The 21,272-nt window shown below is 37.1% G+C and overlaps 1 protein-coding gene across 1 annotated transcript in view; it reads right to left on the reverse strand.

The window, feature by feature from the left end:
* LOC148590655 (ephrin type-A receptor 3-like) overlaps positions 1–21,272 on the reverse strand; it is a 46,233-nt gene that overhangs the window by 13,936 nt on the left and 11,025 nt on the right. The window contains exons 6-10 of the mRNA XM_088538789.1: positions 18,683–18,808; positions 12,966–13,151; positions 8,899–8,960; positions 6,407–6,616; positions 619–768 (exon numbers count right to left, since the gene is read on the reverse strand). Coding sequence (XP_088394915.1) covers positions 619–768; positions 6,407–6,616; positions 8,899–8,960; positions 12,966–13,151; positions 18,683–18,808 — 734 coding nt within the window. The remainder of the gene's footprint in view (positions 1–618; positions 769–6,406; positions 6,617–8,898; positions 8,961–12,965; positions 13,152–18,682; positions 18,809–21,272) is intronic.

A 21,272-nucleotide genomic window follows, 5' to 3' on the forward strand; every position in this document is an offset into this window, starting at 1 on the left:
ATATTTTAAGAGATACATTAATTACTTGGATTGCAGACTTAGATAGTTTGCCAGTGTAGCTCAGAAGTCAGTATTAGAGGGCTTCTAAACAAATGACTGTACTTCTCTACGTTGTTCCTTAATTACTTCCAGAAGTATTTTAGTTTCATTAAAATCTTAGTAGAAATGCTTTGCTTCTCTTTTTCACAAGCTCTAACAGCAATTTATTCTGTGCATTTGACATTTATGGAAAACTTCTACAGAGTATTAGAGAAGCGGAACCAAAGGGGATCATAGAAATTTAAGGAGGGAGTTTCTAACAATAAGCTAAGGAATGTAAAAGGGAGTGACATCACTGCAGTGGAATTGTTTGAATTATCCAACAGAAAACCACCACAGCGTTAAAATTCTCTAATACATTCCTCAAGAGGTACAAAATACCCAGCTAAAAAAGATGTTAACTTTTTGTTAAGTTCATTAGGACTTTTACTTGACTGGGGAGATTTGGAAATTTTCATTTCTACATCTTACTCAGTGTCAATGTCAAAAACTCAGAGCCACCTGGTTTCATTATGCTTCACTTCCTTTCACAGCTTGATCCTTTATTTGAGAGCATAACTCAAATAACAATACACTCACATCCTGGTTGGACATCTCCCAGTATGGCCTCTCTCCGTAAGACATCACCTCCCAGAGAACGATCCCATAGCTCCACGCGTCGCTGGCCGATGTGAACTTGCGATATGCGATGGCTTCTGGTGACGTCCACCGGATAGGGATCTTGCCGCCCTAAGAGCAAAACAAAAGAAAAAAGGTCCATTCGACTGTAATACAATGAAAATGGTTTTGTATGATTATTTTAAATGAAGCTTTGAGATTATCGTTGTACTCGTCCAATAAACAGCTTAAGTTCGTGAATGCTATTGCCATTTGTCATGAAAGCATCTTGCATACAACCTAGAATGAAACGCATTGCAGAGTAAAAGCTACTCAAGCCATATAGTATAGAATGCATACAGTGTGCATGTGCATATATATGTATATATACATGCACCTATATTTAAGAGTAATATAATATACATAATACTAAATAAATAGTAAGTTAAGTATTATTGATTTAGAATTACAAAATGTTAGGGAACTGGTAGGACTATCATACAGAATTAAGTACGAAATGGCTGATACTATGTCTTTGCTTACATCCTAGACCCTTTGGCATCGCACAAAAGGACCAGGTGAATTCCCAGTTAGTGTACAACTTACAGACGAATGTTTTCTACCTCATCCTAGAAGAATGAAGGGCCTTGATGCTCTTCTGTTCACCTAAGATCAGACCTAAGAATGCATAAGACTGTTGACAAGACTATACGACAAATACTACGACTAGCACATTTTAGCAGATGTCCAAATATAAATAAATACAAAAATCTGAAGAATAATAGAAAACTATGGATGGTTTTCCACCTTTATCAGTTTTTAAAATTATAAGGCTTACTACAACTAAAAAAGGCTATTTGGAAACTCCAAAAACATACATGATCATTAATCAATAAAAACATTCTTTCTTGTTTCTCCCCACCATTTTAAAGAAATACACATTTCATTTGAACACATGTATCCCGTCTTCAGTTTTCTGATTTTTCAGGATCAGAAATACCTTACGCTTTAAAATTGACCTTTTTTCCCCTAGCCCATAGAGTTAGAGCTAGAAAAACTACACTTCCATACCTGTTTGTTTATTTATCTCTTGGTTGTTACCCTTTCTCCTGTTTCTCCATATTTGAGTGAAATAATATTGGTGTATAAAGTACTATTATGAAAACACTAAGAAAAGTCTACCTATATTTTTTTATTATGCATTATTTGTCCATTAGACTTCCATGCAATTGAGGCTTCTTTATCCCGACATTACAGCTGCTTATCCTCCACTGGAACATTTAAATACTGACTAATAGTATAGCCTGGTATTGCTTTCTCTTCAAAATTACTACTGTCAGGGCAACATACAACATGCATCACCAGCTAGATAAATGAGAAGACGTTATAGCTATGTCTCAGAAAAAGGTTTGCCCAAATGTATTTGATACAACTTTATACCAAAAAAAAAAGTGTATCATTAGCTATAGGTGTTATATTTATTCTAAAGATAAATATTGACTTTATTTTTCTGTCATGGTCTCCATTTAAGAATAATTTCATCATCAAGTCAGATAACGTCTCTGGATTCAAGCAGGAAGAAGGCATTTGTACTAAAAGTAGTAGGAGTTCCTTACTGCAGCTCACAATCCAAGGCAGTCTAGGTCACAGAGCCACTCTCGGGGTTTGAAATTAGTGAGCCAGCAGTAACTAAAGGTTTTATCTATGGTAGATGGAGTTGTGATTCCTACAGTATATGACTGTTCAGCATAATTCATTTCAAGCCAATGAAGTCCTCAATTTATTTCTAGAATGTCTGGCAGTACAGCACAGGGCATCTGTTTCCAGCCCTTAACAGCCCATTCCCATATTCTGATTTATAATCTGTTACAGAGTGACTATCACAAGCACTTAGCCACAGGCCTGGGGAGAAGAGAATCAAGAAAAATGGATTCTATCTGAAAAAATAGAAGAACTTTGCAGGGGAACCTGAAGGCAAAATCTTGACATTCATTCATTATGTGAGGACTTTGGCTTAATTCAGGACATGTCTTACTGGTACACAGCAAGATGGCTTCATCTGAATGATATCAGTTTGACTTATCGTCATCAGGACTTGAAAATTACCTGAACCTCCATACTCATCCTTTATTAATGACTATTTTAGTTTGCAATTATCTCCCTCTCAAATGGTAAATAATAATAGAGCACTCCTCTCCCAGGTGAAAAGCAACATTCTGTTTTTGCTTTTTCTCCAAACTCTTTGATTCATTCACATTGCACTCTGGTCTTTTTTTCCTATACAGAAAATGAGTTAGCTGCGATAAATTTCCATTAAATAGATGGATAGCTGCAATAGTGTATGCACAAAGGAAAGGAACTTCTTGAGATAGAACACCTTCTTTTGGCATGCAAACGAGCAGTGCACTTCCATACTCTCCCTGCTCTAGTACAGTTACTTGAAGATACAGGTTGTCAGAATATTTATTTTCACAGCACAATATTTTTCCAAGTGATGCAGATTTAATGAGAACTGGGTTATGCATGCAATTCAATAACTAGACAGTTTTGCATTTGAATGTCATGAACATCAATGATGTGAGCTACTGTATGTGTTTAAACCACTGAAATTTATCGAGTGATTACTAGAAATATTATGACTTTGAGTGACATGATTACCATTATTGTACATGTGTGATGGCTTAAATTAATTTCCAGTTCATACTGCATGATTAGTCCACCCACTTGGCATATGGACATCCAAAAATAATAAGAAATTAAAAAAATCAACTTGACAGTGACAATTTTAATACACCCTTGGCCTTTCAAATAAAATTAAACAGGTACAGAGACTGTAGATAATTACAGTACGTCCCCTCTAGCATAAAACCTTGGTAAAAAACAAAAAACAAAAAACAAAAACCTAATCTGCCCAATTCACACACTGGGTTCTGCTTTTTTTTATGCAAGCAGACCATATAGGCTGCTGAAGGTCTTCTACGGTATCAGTGACAGTAAACCAGGAGTTTCAACTCCTGTTTTCCTTTTATTTCACGCATTTGTGATGTTATCACAGAAACCACATCTGTGATCTTTGCACCATGTCTCAGAGCTCTCATACCATAGCACGTGCATTATTGATTATTTACTGATACAATATACACATTTATACAATGTATGGAAATCTCCAGGCACAGCTTCCGAGAACAGAGCAAGGTAAGATTCCACCTGCTTAGCGGTGCTTGCTTAAAGCCTGGAGGGCTAACTGGGCTCTCTTTTGAGGTGGGTAGAGAGGGATAATATCCAGAGATGACAACATGTCACCAGGTACGATGGGAAAAGCCTGGGTGTCAAGAAACACAGCTGAGCTCTGTCTCAACTGAGGGAAATGGGCTTTATGGAGAGCTTCATACTCTGGCTTCCCCGTTGCTTAAGCAAGCTGGAGAATGAATACATCCTCAGGAGCCTCTTCTAACCTGCTTACACTTCATATTTACTTCAAGGGAAACCTGAAGTCCTGTCCTTCTCTCAACAAAGTCAAGATGTGGCAAAGGTAACACATCTGTGGTTGGTATTCAGTAACCAGCCTTTCAGAGAGGGCCAGAGTGCCCTTGCTCCTCAGTGTTCAGTCAGCTTTGGTGGCCTCCCTGCTTCTTTTGTGAAGCCTGATGTTTGCTTTAAAGCACTAGTCTATTTATCTTTTGAGGGAAAATAGATTTGTCCAATGCTGCATTTGGGGATTTTCATTACCTGAGCATCTCACTGCAGCAGTATGCACACATATCATTAATGCCAGATGGAGTTTACAGATGAATATACTTTACAAAACGTTTTCTTTCCATCTGATTTCATTATCTAAATGTAAATAACCAGGTAGGCTTAGAAAATAGGTGGCAGAAGGAAGGGAAGAAGACAACTTCAGCAGTGTACTTGAACAAGGGAAACTTAGATGTAACACTGACCAGAAACATTGATATCCTATAAATCTTGGTTTACTCTAGCCCATCTGGGAGATAAATTATTTATACGCACTTCATTTTCAGAGCAGTCCACTTCCTTTAGAAAGCTGTACACTATGCAGTTTGATGGGCTGCTGCTTTCTCTTGCCATGCAACTTTCTTGTCTAATTTATCTGGAACTCATCCTCGGCTCTTAACGTACTCCTCTAAATGGCCTTAACAAATTATAGATCAGTTTGCATGTCCAGATGTATTTTGGAATAAGAGAATTTAACTTTTAATACTGGCAAAGGTGTATCTGAGTAGAATGTGAGGCAACCATGTTGCAAAGCTTGGAAAAACGAACAAAGAAAAACAAAAGAAAGAGGGGTTCTCACTCAGGGGGATATTTATGGAAATGTCATGTAAAAGAAACAAGAAAGAGTTCAATGTGGCATTTTTGCTGCAAGTGTTTTAATTGTATGCAATTTTGGATGTCATATTTAAGGAAAACGTCCAGAAGTTGAAAAGAATCCAAAGGAGGCCAGGAAGAATAGTAGGAGTTTGAGGGAAAAAAAAGACTTAAAAAAGAGTGGCTGCCTGTGTGTGAAGAACACAACAATTTTCATGCACCTATGTGGCTGTTTTAAAGACTGATCACCTGCCCCTGTGCAGTGAAGGTAAAGCGAAGAGTAATCACCTTAGCTTGCAGGCACACGTTGTGGGAAGAGAAGTTTGATAAGAGACCAGATAAATCACACATCTGAAATTGTTTACCCAGGAGACACTAGCACTCATTACTATCTCAGGAGTTTTTAAGAAGAGCTCAGGCAAGTACATCAGACAGGTACATATCTGCCTCAGAGAAAGACAACAGGCTGAACTATGGAGGATTCTTTCTCGAGGAACTCCTCATTTATGTTATTATTTCCCATGAATGCTTTCAGTGATCGCGAAAAGTGCCCTCTCCTACTAACACATTTATAATGACCACAAGAGATCTGTGCAGATCTATAAAATAGCATTTTGTTCTATAAAACAGTATTTATTTCACATTTCTAAACACATGCTTAAATGTATCAGAGGTCAAAGAAAGCACAGCAATGTGAGGCAAAGAAAAGATTTGAAAAGCTATGAAGGTATGTTCCCTATATTTTCCTGGAAAACTCATATTAAGATTTTTTTTGATTTATTCTGTAATCTGGTATGCACAGTGGAGACTGGATTTACTAGGCATCATTGCAAATTTTACTTGACTGGATGTTAATGCCACTTTTTATAAAGTTAATGAAGTGCACTTGCAATTGCATTAATGTGGACAAACAAACATAAATCCATTGTAATGCTTAGACAAACAAAGCCTTTAGGGTTTTGCCAATAAAACACATAGTATTTTAACAGACAGACAATGCAGTTTTTAAAAGGCTACTGGCTAAGGCAACACAGCAGCATGAAGGTTGCTTTTCAGGCAAGACGAAATCAAGAAAAGAAACAGGAAACAGTCTACACTTTTAGTAGCTCTGTATTTGATAAAACCTCTTCCTTCAGGATGAAATAGTCAGAGTCATGCCTCTTCCCTGATGTCATGACTCCTCCAACTTGCTTTTGCAGACATTTCCAACATCTATGTACAATCTACACAGATGTATTTCTCTATATTTTTTTTCCTTTCATCATCTAAGAGATATGAATAACAAAAAAGAAAGTAATGGCTGTACTGAGTTTAAGGTTTATGGACAGAATATCTCTGGCCTTGGAAGGATGACCTCTGTGTCACAGAGTGTGAGCCTCAGGGACTCCCTCAGATATCAGACCAACTTTGTGATGACAGAGCAACCAACATACAAACTCACCCTTGTTGTGTATGCAGCTTCTGGGTCGTCTTCTAACACACGGGAGAGGCCAAAGTCTGAGACTTTGCATACGAGGTTACTATTGATGAGGATATTACGAGCAGCTAGATCTCGATGGACGTAACCCATATCTGATAAGTATTTCATGCCAGACGCGATCCCTCGAAGCATGCCTACTAGCTGAATGACTGTGAACTGTGCATCGTGTTTCTGGAAAACATTTGAAATAAAATGTGAAAGATTGTCCATGTTCCTCCCAACACAGAATTTTTGATAGTTTCTGAAAGTCTCTCAAGTGAAGAGCTTGTGAGTTGGAGACCATGACTGAGATGCCACGTGAGGAAATACTTTGATTTGGTGAAAATATTCTCTGAATTAGCTGGAGGTAAGGAGACAGATTTTTAATTCAGATAAGATTTTTTTCTGTTCTTGCCCTTATCTGAATTTCAGTTTGCTAGACGGGACCTATGTGTAAGTGGGACATAAATCTAAGTTGTGTGTACTTTTGACTCTGGAATGTCAGGACACTAGGAAAACAGATGTCCAGCTTTCTTAAAAAGCCATAGGAATTGCTAGTGAAAGAAACCACCTCAGCCAGCAGACTCATGGAAGTTTTCTATCACATAAGCATTTCTTTAACAAAAGCAAATACTGATCTAATTCACAAACCTCCAAGTTCCATGAAAATGTAAACTCATTCCTCAATGTTTTCCTCAACTTCACATAAAACCCCTTTAACACACTATGATTTAGCCTAGAAACCAATAGTTGCATATATTTATACATGTCTACCACTAGACAAATGTTTTAAATCTCCCAGTTCTTGCTAATGTTCTTTATTAACATCTACCTTTGATATTGATATATGAATACACAGATGACAAGGCAACACTATGTCTTAGAACAGCTCTCAAATGAATCTCCCAGTGCTATAAATGTATCATCATAGGCAGCTCTCCAGCTTTTCCTGTGCTTCTTCCAGAGTTTTATTAAATACATAGGAGCTGGCTCTGCCATGTGGCGTGAGCTCACATGAATCAGTCCACAAGACTGATTATACTCATTCTTTTCTCGCCTAATATACTTAGAGGCAATATTAGCTCTGTAAACATTAGAAAAATATATGGCACAATGGCTGCTTAAAGAACCTGTCAGAATACATATTCATGAAGAAATTATTTATTACAGAAAATTCCTAGCAGTTCCCTATTAGGAAAACTTCTTTAACTAGAGCCAAAACAAGAGGATCTATATTCACCATGAAAAAGCTTTAGTTATAAATTCTAAAAAGGTTTATAACCATGAAAGGAATGAGGTGCTGAGCCTTCCAGTGGTAATGGGGAAAAGCCATCCAGTTTCAACAGGTATTTACAGCTTAGGGTTACATGACCTGAGTTGTTTGTGATATTAATGAATCACAATGTTCTTGCCCTATGTTCTCATGCAATGATAATCAAAAAAAAAATCCCACACTCAAATGAGTATGTTGAACAACAGTTTCATATAGTCAGACATTACTCTCTTTTCCTAAGAACTTTCTCCAAGGATTTTCAGCCTAAACAAAATGTATATCGTTCAGTACGGATATATTTCATGCAGATATACTGACACATTATTTATATGTATTTCACATGCTTCAATGGACATCATAACATATATAGTATATATTGAAACTAGAGCTGACAATATATCCCCTTCTGGGGTTAAATGTCTAGTTCAGTGTTATGAATTTGGGGGATAATGTCATTCAACCGTGGCAGAACTAATGCAGTCCTCCAGTCACAGTTGAGCTTGCTCTAACAAATTAAAATTAAAGTAGTGTTTTTCCTCAGATGGGATTTCATTTCTGCCACACTTGTTTTTTTGCCTCAAGTAAATCTTGGTGACACAACGGGCCTTCACCTTTTTTTGGGCTTGTTACCAACTTTGACCACAACCAAAGATAAATCAATAAACAATATTGGTATGTCCAAGTTTGAGGAAGGAGAACAGGCTAATAAAGTTTTCTAGCAAGATATTTCAAACACACAAAGGTCATTCCCTAAACTTTTCACATTTAAATTCTTGGTTCTACATGATTAGGTTACCGTTAACATCTCCACAAATTCGTTCTCTCTGGAAATGAGCTGATAAGACATACAGGCTGCCAACCAGTAAGGGTAACAACATTACAGTAGGAATTCAGCCCCCAGAAAAAAAAAATCTTTTTAATGTGTCAGAATGACTTCTCTTTAAAGACACGATACGTTAATAAAACTAACAATTTCTTCAGTTCATTTTGGAATAATACAGCTGGCAAAGAGTCAAAATGGAATAGCAGATTTCTACCTGGCTTTGTGGCCACATCACAATACACGCAAAGCCAAATGGAAATAATGAAATATCAAAGAACAATGAGTTCATGATGAATCAGAGTAAGAGTGCCAGGAAAATTCACAACAAAGTCAGAACAAGAGCCAGTCCTCTATCATGCAGTTATCCACTGCACTTACCCGTAGGAAGCTATCCAAGGAACCATTTTCCATATATTCAGTAACAATCATAACTGGTTTACCTGCAAGTAGATTACAGAGGTCAAGCATTTAAAATAAATACATGATGATAAGTAAAAATGGATATTTCAGAAATCCCAAGGATAATTTTGCCTTTAAAAAGAAAGAAAAAAAAAAACATGCATGGGCAAAAAAAGCTCTGTCCACAATATAACTATGATTCCACTGACGTATACAGGAAAACAGTCAATCCAGCATATACTGATATAACTGTTTTAATAGCTTAAGTCCTAAAAAAGCAAGCAAAGCATCCCAAATTTTCAGTATACAAAGACTTAACTAATGCAGATGCACTTAATGCTTGCATTTATGCAGTGAAGCAGGCGTATCCTGCCCCGTGTTTGCCTCCAAGTCTCCTCATACTCTGCTGCACAGGCACATTCAATACATTGCTCAGATACTGTGGTCTCCAGGCAGTTGCAGCTCCTCGCGTGGCTGGTCAGGTGAAGATCACTGGTACCATCTACCCTCCCTCCTGGCACGCACAGCTTGGCCACGGGCAGAACGCAGCGCATTTACGGGGCAGCAGAGCACTCATTAAAGAAGCAGCTCTGCATCCCTGAGAGCCTCTAATTAAATATCTTTCAAAACTTGTCTGCACAATCTGAGTACACACTGCAGGCAGGTCAGTTTGTAAAATCCTTCTTTCTACCTTAAGGTATTTTGCAATGCAGTGAAGAATTTGTGTGGAACTTCTACGTGACGGAGAGGAAAGAATACAAAAATTATTGCTACTATGGGGAAGTTTCCAGAAGGTCATTGCCCTGCTAATATTTTACAATCATGCAGATTCTATTATTTCATAGCATTTTCAAAACTTTTATTTTCTCTTTGTGGTGGAGAAAATAGGTAACAGCATGAAGCAATTTAAGAAGATGAATTATCATTTCACATGTAACATAGGAAGACATGTTGACGGTAAAAATATGATAAAGACATGTAGATCAGGCACAATAACATCTTAGCTTGCAAAATTGAACAGCCTGAGGCTTAAAAGAGGTATCTGGTCTAATTAAAAACAAGTAAGCAATAAAAAAATCTAAGTGGCAGGAACTCTTTCTTTTTTTTCCCCCAGAACAGCCCTTTTACATTTCTTAGAAAGTACAATTTCCACCAAATAGAGCTTCTTAGAATTAAAAAAAATAGATTTTGAAGAATTGGTTAAATAAAAGCAGGAGAAAATCCTCTGTCCTCTCTGCATGGACTAATGGGCTAAAATCTATTCCTTTTGATGTGCAACTGATGTGTTATATCATTGGAGGCACTCTAATGGGCAAGGGAGTTGGTCACCCAGGAAACAGTGGGGACATTATCTAAACTTCGATCTTGAAATATTTAAGATACGATACAGTTAAAAGGCTGAAGAATGAAAGATATACCAAAAAAAATGTTGTTTGATTAGTCTTGTTAGCAAGAAACATGTAATCTGAGAAAGAGAATTTAGACTGTGTCTGCAACATTAATTCAAAAGGCATTTCTGGTAATCTGCAGAAAATGATGCTGGATATTCTAAGTACAGTGTAGCATCCTAACAGGGATATCTAAAACTTTATATGATAAATTCATGTAGTAATAAAACCAGGAGACAGTATTATGCATGGCGACTCTACAAACTCAGTCAATTTTATGGCATGTAAGGAGACTGAGATTAGAGTAAAATGATAAATCTGTCAAATTATTAAAAGAGCATTTTCTTGACTTATTTATTCATCCATATTCAGAATGCCTTAAGTGCAGGGTTTCGCTCACATTCAGTTGGAAATGCGTCCGTAATAAGAAGCATATGTTCTGAAGCAGCACTGTGTAGTTCTAAAAGAACATTCTGCATTCATTTATCAAAACACGGCCGTATATACATGATAACAACTTGTGTCAACAGTGTTGCCGAAATTTATTATACTAACAGGCTACAAATTGCTGTAAATTATTAGTAAACTAAGCAGAACATGTGTGGTGGTTATTAAGACTACTGCCTACAGGGCACCCACGAGACCAGTGTAGCAGGCAAGCTCAGAACAGAAATCAGTGTGAAGCAAGGGAATATTTCTGCTCCGGAGCAAAGGGCTGAGGTCCTGTTCAGAGGGTGTCCCCCTTTCCTATCTCCAGTGTGTTGTCACCATATCATATCACCGCAACAGTTCTCATATCAAATGGTCCTGTTCTGGAGACCCTGGCAATGGCAGCTCTTAGGAGTTTCTTCAGAAGACCTACTTAGCAGTGAACTAACATTTCGTGCTAAGGGCCGCCCGTCAGAAATAATCTGCTTATGGAAGAAAAGGTCACATTGTCCATTTATCACACATTATCTGTGTTGAGAGAGATCCAGCAAATACTTCACAGGCTATTTACTGATTGCACAGTAAACTACCACACTGGAGTGTGATTTATAACCAATCATTAAAAAATATGAAACCTTGCTAATTTGTCATTAAAATATATTGGTTTAGTTAAAAAATAAATAAAAATAAAACAACTAAAAACCTTCTTGCCTTTCCACTGCCTTAGGGAATGTTAAATAAAAATAAATGAGGACCTTTACTTGCATTTATGTCATAAAATCTTACACAGCAAAATGGATACAAATAATTCCAAGCTAAGGAAGCAAGAAGAGTAGAGTGGTTTTCCCAAGTCATGTATTACTATTTAAGATATTTGGAAAATTTTCTGCTGACTTGAATGCAACAGATCTTAGATCTTGCTCTCTCATATTATACTTAAAGTGATAAGCATCTGGAATTCCAAATGACTGCTGAAATAGATAGCAGCCTGTTGTGAATGCAACAGCTACGGAACAATATTATTAACATTCATTTACAGAACACAGGAAGACATCTATTCAGAGTCCATTTTTAATGCACATGCAGAAGCAATGCACCCAATTGTGCAGGCAGAGCAACTAAGCTAGTTTCAAAAGCGCCACATGAAGAGAAAAATGTAACGAAATTTCTTTTTTAAGAAATTTGGGAAAGACAACTGTAATTCTGACTCCACGAAGTAGGTGCCATTAAAAATCAGATCTGTACACCCACATCTGGTAGTCCTTTCCTAGGGACTAAGACACCTAAATTGAAGAAAAAATTATTTAAGTCACCAAAACAGACTTTTGTGAATCACATCCAAAGAAAACATTGTTGTGATAACTGTGTGTCTTCAGAACATGCAGGATTTTACAAACCTTTGATTGTTTGACATCATTTTTTAAAATTCATATACTTCACCTTACTAAGCTGTAAATTTCTTGCATCCATTCATGAATGCAAACATACGTATGTTTGTAAACCTTTGCGCCATGCAGTTAAAAAAGAAAGTTTCCTTAAAACACAAAATCATTTACTTAAATTATTCTATGCATTTATCCCCGGTTAAACTGAAAGAGTCTTCAGCACATTTCAAGATAGTTCACTGAAACTGCAAGAAGCTGTTCTTTCTAAATACCTATTTTATTGGCAAAGTCCTCTAGGCTTAAACACTCTACAGAATTTTAAAATCCCTCTTAGGAAATTGAGAATACATCAGACCTTATTGATCTTCCACCCAACAATTACTACTGGATTTGGACCATTAAGTTGATCACCTGATGACGCAAAGTCAATTTACAAAGTGATGTTGAAGTCTGTGAATTGCTGTGTCCCAAAGCAAGAGAGCTCTGGTATTTCATGCAACCTTTGTACCCAGCATATTTGTCTTTCCATGTCAAGATAGATGACAACCAGTGGCATAGGCAACAAGAACCAGGCTTAGCTAAAGAAGCCAGCATCTCAACATTCACCCACACCACACAGCCTTCTTAGCTCCCTGTAATCTTTTTTGAAGAATGCTTGGCACATATTATGAGGGTTATGACATAAAAAATACTGGAAGGATTTGTGGAACATAAACGCTGATGATCCCGTTCATTTTATTCTGTTTTATGCTTCCAAGGAAAATCAGAGAATCATAGAACAATCAAGAGATATCCAGAAGTCAAACTCCTCACTTTAAACAGATGCCCCCACTTTGTATCTTACTTTTAGTGACAACTCCCTCTAGACGAATGATATTAGGGTGGTCAAATTGCCCCATGATGCTTGCTTCTCCTAGGAAATCTCTTCTCTGTTTTTCTGTGTAGCCAACTTTCAGGGTTTTGATAGCCACAGAAATTTCCCTTTTAGAAGGCAGCTTTAGGCGTCCACTGCACACTTCCCCAAATTCCCCTAAAAACGAGGAAAAAAGACAAAAGATCAGCTTTCAATAAAAGATTAGCATTCAATTAAAGTTCTTGAAGTGTAATATTTACTGGTAGGCCAGAGACCTGAGTACCAAACAGACAACTCTAACATTTCCATACTTCTGTTCTCCAGCTTCATTTCTGCCAAAGGGAGATTGTTCAGTTTCCAAGTATTTTACTATTTTTTTTTTTTTTTTTTACTATTTCACCTGAAGTAACAAGATAATTCACAGCAAAAGAATGCATCCACATAAGTGCCTGACGAAAAAAAAAAATCTGGAAAGATTACTTTTACTCTATCATTTCTTAGCTAGTATGTAATCATGCAAATGTACACTGTCACGACAGGCCCACTGGACTTGATAGCCCACTGAGAATTCCTGGAGATCCCTAAATAGAAAACAGAAAAATCACTGAATTATTACTTTTATACAGCATGGCTTTACATTTGTTATGCCACTCCCAGCAAGAATGCCTAAGTAATTTTATCTTACCATTCAAATCAAAAATTTCTCAAAATGTGAGATCTAAATGCAAAAACAAACGAACAAAAACCCAAAAGCTCATCAGCCATTTTTGTCAAGCAACCTTGAGGAGAAAGTTTTTATTGTAAACAAACAAGCCTTACAAACCTAACTCTAGCTAGCATCATTTTCATGCAAATTTGGTTTTATTTGCAAGTGAAACATCATGGAAAGAGAGATTATACTGTTTATACATGAGAATTTCCCCACTTAATACATAATGATCCTAAATGCAATACCATTACTAGGCAACTACACAGCAAAGGCTCAGGGAGCACATTTGCCCAACAACAATTCCCTCTTTATCTGCACAGCTGATTGTTTATATTAAGCAACATCTGTGAAAACTAAAGTGGACCAGAAAGAATATAAATAAGACATTCTTAATAGACAAATTTAAATAATGTCACTTTTAGTGAATTTAATGCTTAGAAAAGTGTGCTGGATTGGCAACCCTGCACTGAAATGCTCCTGAACTATTGGTCTTCAGAGATCACACAGGATCTATTTTATATTCTACCTTCAGCCCATCCATTGTAGACTGAAATTTTTCTTTCATCAGTTTGTCAATGTGACATTGCAATTCAAGAAGGACAAAAGGAACAACAACTAGAATCTTAAAAATCAGGACTGTGTGTGCGTTCCTGTTTAAGGCTCAAGGAATTAGGGCTATTTATATACAACAAGGATTGAGGGAAGAGAGACATGATAACAGTGTGAACATCTGGAAACCATGGCTATAAATAAGGTGGGCAACAACTCCCCAAAAATGTTTTAAATTACTATAAAAGTGAGTTGTGTTAGAAAAAAAATCCAACACTAAGGACACGTAGACAGTAGTAAAGGCTTCTTAGGCAGACTATGAATACTTCATCTGGGAGACTGCAAGGAATCTATCGAGAATGGTACCTAACAAGTCCTGGTTTGGGCAAGGAGATGGATTAGGTAGTCTGTCAAGGTCGCTTTTCACCCTATTTCCTAAAATTCCTCTGTTAGACATACAGTTTAATTGAAAAACTGAACAAATACCTCATATGGCAATAACCTTTCTCTATTGGTAACCTGGGCCAGATCGGAGTCAACAACACAGAAGTCTCCATATCTTATTACTAGCTACTGATATGCCTTATCCTCTAAGCATGATATCATGCTGCTAATGTAATAACTTCCAAGATTAAAAACAGCATATATCTTTAGATACACAGGAACATACTAGTCAAATAGCTCATTACATCCCCTGTTTCTAATGTTATTAGTATTTCACAGTGACAAGATAGTCAACAGTTCAGAAAATAAATTGTAAAAGCTATTACTAGTAACTAAAGGGTGTTGAGTTCTAGTCAGACTTCTTAATTAAAAACTTTCAACATCTGCGAGCTAAAATGGCCAATATACTTTCTTAAAAGCAAACACTGCCTCAGTTCAAATACTAACCCCTGCTCAGTACTGTCAGAACACCACAAAGAGGAAGACCAAAGCATATCTTTAAAAGAACAGGAAGGGAAAAAAGTGCTTAAAATAAACCTTGTGATGCCCAGGTTGGTATTCATTTTTCTATATATCTTAACAGCTCCAAAAGCTGTAACAAGCTAGACTCTGAAAACTATTGTTCATTCACTGTCAGTGGAACTTATGTCTATGACTTCAGCAAGCAACTAATCCTTCATTTCTGACCAGAATCAGGAATAAGGTGCTCATTTGTCACCTGACTTTTGGGAATAAGAAGGTTATGAGTGACACGCATCAGCTCTGCCCCATTCAGCAGTGGCTGCACAATTTAGAACTTGGGTAATTAATGATTCCAGAAACCCCTCATGCCAGGGGATGCTGCATGCACTGATACTGAAAACTGGACCCTTCATAGCAAGCCAGCAATAAAGCCTACTCTTGTCTGTGAATATGAAAAGACTTTACTTCTTTGGAAAGAAGCCTGTTGGTCATTACAGAGGCATTGTTTTACTGCCTGAAGTTTTGAAGAACATGAACAAATTTCTGAATAAGCTGCAAGAAATTTGCTGGGCAGGCCACCTATATTAACCTTTGGTTCTTTCATAAACAGTGGAGTATGGATGACACATGAGTCTGACCAGCATCCACTGTGGATCCACTTACCCTACATCTCTTTCCAGCAATGCCCCCCTATATGTATATATAAAGAAATGGGCTGGATCTCATAAGAAAATGGTTAGGAGTGAGGCTTTGTGTACTGCTTAGAAGGTAGAAAAACCTTCAGAGTTTAAGAGATGATGATCTTAAGTTTTTTTAATAAAGCTTTCTAAAATTTTACTTTCTGTTTTTGAATAGGCTATGAACATTGTATAACCTGTCTATTTTTATATGGAAAGCAAAAAGATATTATTAGGAGGGCTGTATATTTAAAAAACTCTTCAGAAGCTCTTTTTTTTTAATAGACTGTTTACTGCATCAGTGAATGGCATTTGCTGTGCATTTAAACCCAAGGGACAAGTAATAGGTGAATTTGTGAAATTTGCTGCTCCCTTATTTTTCTGCATTTTAAATCAAGATTGTACTGCTGTGCATGGAACTCCCACAGAATGGAAGGAGCAGCTAATGCTGAATGCTTCAGAGACCTTGTGAAGCTCATCAACATCATGGTGATTCACTGCTGGGCCTCATCGAGACACTGCAACCTCTGCCAGAAAGTAATGGATAGGAGGCCCCTAAATGTTAGAGGTTCTTTGCCCAATAAAATGTTCTGCTACAAGCATGTCTGAACTTTGAAAGAAAAGAAAAAAAATTGTTTTCAAGTTCAGCAAAGTAAATGCATAAACCTATCCCAACTCAGGAATCGATTTTCCACTGCATCCTTTTGTGACCCAATTAGTTTTAAATCTTTATAGTGATTTGCTCACCTGGGTACATAAAAACGAGTAGCTGTATTAAAGGAAGAAATTATTATAATGAAAAATATGAAAAAGGGCTCCTGATCTGAATTTTCTTATGCTTAGCCTTTCACTAAAATCCCTTGGTTTATTTGAAGTTCTTTTGCATTGGAGGATTGCCTTAGTACATTTAACTATGTTTTCAAAACTATATAAGCTGCCCTGTATTCTTTTCTCAGAGACTTATGTCTAAAACTGTGAGGAACCATTTGGAAAATACATCCCAGAATATCAAGATTACCTGTGTGACTTGAATGTCTAGTTACTTATGTCACACTCCAATACAGTTAAATGAACCCCTCCTTCTCAAATCTCTGCTTTTTTGTAATTTCATTTGTATTTGCATTTGTAAAGGAGAAGCGCAGGAAATGATCGAGCCATTCACTCAAATAAGTCAGGGACTCAAGTAAGACACAGGAAGTGTCTTTCTGCTTCTTGGATTTGTAAAGACAAGAGCGTTCCTGCCAAAGCAGGTAGCAGCTGCCATTCTCATGTATTTCGTGACACTCTGAACGCATAAGCTGCCACATGCTGAACATGACAGCAGGGCAGCAAGCTTCGAAGCAGAGGAACTACACGTTTTGATTTGGAACCTAGTGCTCTGAGGTAGAGTGCAGCAACATTCATAAACCTCCTGACTGTTTTAGGATCCTTTTTTTTTTTTTTGAGGGGAACCCTGAGAAAGCTGTTCCTCTAATTTCAGAATATATATTTGATGAATCTTGGTTTACCCTTCGTTCCAATGTACACTCTGAATAAAAATATTCCCCAGAAGTGAGCTATAAAACACAACATATCATTGATTTTATGAATCCGTTTGCGAGGCTTACATAGTATGCACAGCTTAAGTTTAAGAAGCTCACATTGGTGAATGAAGACTCCATACAGTCTAATAAAAAATGGATTGTTCTGGGACTTGCTTTGATTGACTCCCTTCTTAGTTCCCATAGTAATTCTGTATTTATGTGCAGTAAGCAAACAGCTTTGCTGTCTTTACTGAAGATGATGGAGAACAGTGCACTCTTGTGGGGCAAAATTTAAGCAAGGAACAAAATTCTAACTTTGTGAAAAATAACTTAACTTATACAAGCACTTAAGTAGCTACAGTAAAAGAGGATGAATACTAGTTCTTTTCAGTGAGGTATCTGGGAGTTGCACGGAATGCAGAAGCTCGATTCTATTTTTTTTTTCCAAATAAAAACTTTGTGTTATACAGGAAGACTTTATCTCTCTCCCATCCCATGATTTTAAATCTGATAGTAAATTTAGGCAGAAATAGTAATAAATAAATAAATAAACACCCTAGTAATTTTCGATTTTTGAGGTATTAAAATCACTAGTATGCAAACGCTTCAATTTAGCAGAAAAGCTAAACACTTCATGATTTTCTGATTTGACAAGACCATCTGCCACTTCATATGAAGAAGCAAGCACACATCCTATCAGACATTATATGCTGCATCATAGCATGGACGGCTCTGTGATGAGAAATTGTGTGATCTAGTCCCTTTGCTATAAAATCTGTCCATTTTGGCAGTTTGTTTTAGTAAAACCAACAATGCATGGCATCTATATAGCTCAGACAATTGGTTATCAGACAGACAACCCTTTCATTCTAAATCAATAATTCAAACTGAACGCAGTGACCAAAATCAATCCAATGACCAAAGGTCACTGCAATTTGATGGATGGGTGGTGAGTGGTATGAAATGAGCTTGTGGCTGAGGCCTAGCAATCACAAGACCTTGTAAGAAACAAAAAGAAAACACCTTCAGATATTTTCTGTGTTGACAGATTTTAGAGAGAGACATATAACTGAGGCATGAACCTCCTTTTCACTCTTAACAGTCCTGGGTCCAAGTGTCGGTTGATGGGTGTCATTTTAAAAATTGTCTTGTTACCTGTTTATTTGGGGAAAAAAATAGACCTGTATGTACCTAACTTTTCATATGCACTTTAGTCAGCTGTAAATATGACCTACAATGCTGTAGACCTAAGAACATTTCCAGTCATGGATATAGAGTCACATCTATAAAACAATGTATATAGTAAAAGAGCTATCTTTCATTCAACATATCTGTTATTATTACCTGCTCCAACAACTTTATCAATGGCTATATTAGAAGCATCTAGTTCCTTGGCAAATTCATGGACAGCTTGATTGGGATCTTCATATGTATGTGGATCTACATAAGTTCTGAGGCCTGGGAGTTTTACTGCATAAAAACAAATTCAGAGAGAAAATGTTACTTTGAGTTGCCCTTCTAAGAAAAGCAAATGAAACAACAGAAATGAAATCAATAAAAAGAAAACAGTACACTGCTTCCTCAAATCAAAGTGCTTTTGATGGTTCTTTAGGAATTCACAGAGAGTGAACATGAAGCACAAAACCAGAGACATCAGTGTAGTTATTACACAAAGCTTTTTGTGTTAAATATACCTGCACTTGCTATATTTGACTGCCCCTCAAATTGTAAAATACTACTTGCCCTCATATCTCTTTAGATGCTGGGTTACGTTGTTCTTTCAGGGTAACTGTACAGGAGCAAGGAACAAAATGAGCGATGCTACAGTCAATATGAAGAAGAAGCGTACATTATTTCAAGCTTTTTCCAAGCAACCTTTGTAACAGATTGCGAAAGACAAGAAAATTGTGTGTGAATAACCTTCTCCCCACCCAAAACCTCTGCTAGTTCTGCAAGGATGGAAACCAGTATTTCTTGTAATTCAAGGTTGGCTCTAGTTCTTCATTACCTCACATGAGTGTTTTTATTTTGTCCCCTTCTTTAGTTCCCCGACTTGTGGTTGTTTGGTTTGCTTGAGGCAAGCACTGATTTTAAGAGTGGTCTCAAGCTCTCCCCCACCAATCCTGCCAGCAGGCCTGGAGGGAGCAGGGCAGGAAAGGAACATATTGTCATTTAAGATCTTCCTCTCAGGCAAAGGTGCCGAAGGCAAACCACAGTTTTGTACTTCCTACCCAGTCTCAAGGTCCTGTGTATGGCTTGCACCTGATAACTTGTGTGCTTGTCTCTGTATTCATTTTAAAACACAAAGATGTTTCATTAACAAAAAGTAAAATAACCATTACCTAGCTTTAAGCTTGCCACTTCTGTTTCTACCACAAAACTTGCATTCCTGGACATGTATCCTAGTTTTCCATCACTACATCAGCTGGTTTTATAAAACATATTACCTCCTCCTACAAATATTGCCTGCACTCAGGAATGTCCCTTCCAGCTTGGCATTAGTGCACTGCACCAAATTGCTGACCTCTGGTGTAGTTAAGCACATTTTGCTCTAGTTAGGCAGATGGGAAAAATACCCATTGGACCATTAGCTAGAAGATATCATTGTTTTGTCAAACAGTGTATGTGGAAAAAAAACAATCAATTTTATGGAGATTTATTGGCCTTGGGACTGACAAAAAATTATAAAAATGAGTTCCCAAGCCTTGCAAACAATGCAAACTAAGACTCGTGTTCTGAACAGGAGGGCTGTGTGTGTGCAGCATTAAATGCAGAGTGTGTTTCCTTTAAGAATCTGATGATTACAGAACTACTTGCAAGTAAAACAAAAAGTAATTGGCTGTATATTGCTGTTGGTTAAAAATCTTGTAAATGCTCCTTTCCGTCCATGCTGAATGTACGTTACAGGCTCCTTCATGCCCCCAGTAAAAATAACAACAATTAAAAGTTTCTGCGCTGTAGGGTTTTTGGCTGCAGCATTTTAATGCTGACCCCAGAGGTTCCCAAGATCAGGTGAAGGTGGCTGCAAGGAGAATAATCCCTTCACACCAATAATTAAGGGCAGCCTATATAGTAACTGGGTTCTGTCATGAAAAACAGATAATAAACACATGCACACGTGTTAAGCTGCACTACTTTACAGCTCATTCTGTGCAAACATAATAATTTACATTTTCATTTTACCAGCATGAATTGCCCTAAGGGTAGCAAAAAATAAAAATGCCCTAGCCAAAGAAGGCAAAGGCAGAAGATCTGAGGAGGTGAAACACATTTTTGCTCCTTTGAAGTAATATTATAGGATTTGTAATAAGGCCGCAGGGAATAGTTCATGGCTAGAACCCTTTTTTAAAGTAATTCAGAATAAACTGACTGAAATAAACCAGCTGCTGTATTTAAGATGCAGAAAGTTTATGACAGCCGTGGAAGTTACTTTATCCTCTTAGTTCATAGAAGCAATCTCTTATGCTTTGAAAAAAAAACTTTAAAACAGCAGAAAAATAAGGTTTCAATAGCCATACACACACAGAGAGAGATCCTAACAGATAAATATCAGCAAAATCGATGAATCTTTCTCAGGAATTTCTAAGAGAAAGGCCAGAGTCATGACTGGCTGTGTTCTTACTATACACGGGATCAGCATGGCACTACTCAGAAAACAGTACATAAATATCTAAAGCCAAATTAAATGCAATTTAATCCACAGGAATTTAACTACATCGACAGTTTAAGAACAGTGATTGCAACTTTCCATTGTGCGGGTGTAAGGAGAGCAAACTCTGACCTGTTATTTGTCTGTAACACTTTTTTTACTGGCTGTTTTTATTTTATAACCTAATTAAATTTGCATGATGAAGCATTAATTCTATGGGCCACATGTAACTGTGCAGACTTTTTTGAGCCTGGTTGGTTAGTTGTCAACGGGAAGCACGAGGCA

The sequence above is a fragment of the Tinamus guttatus genome, unplaced genomic scaffold (assembly GCF_059628265.1).
Source record: "Tinamus guttatus ecotype Peru unplaced genomic scaffold, ASM5962826v1 Tinamus_guttatus_pri_ptg001173l, whole genome shotgun sequence".
NCBI lineage: Eukaryota > Metazoa > Chordata > Aves > Tinamiformes > Tinamidae > Tinamus > Tinamus guttatus.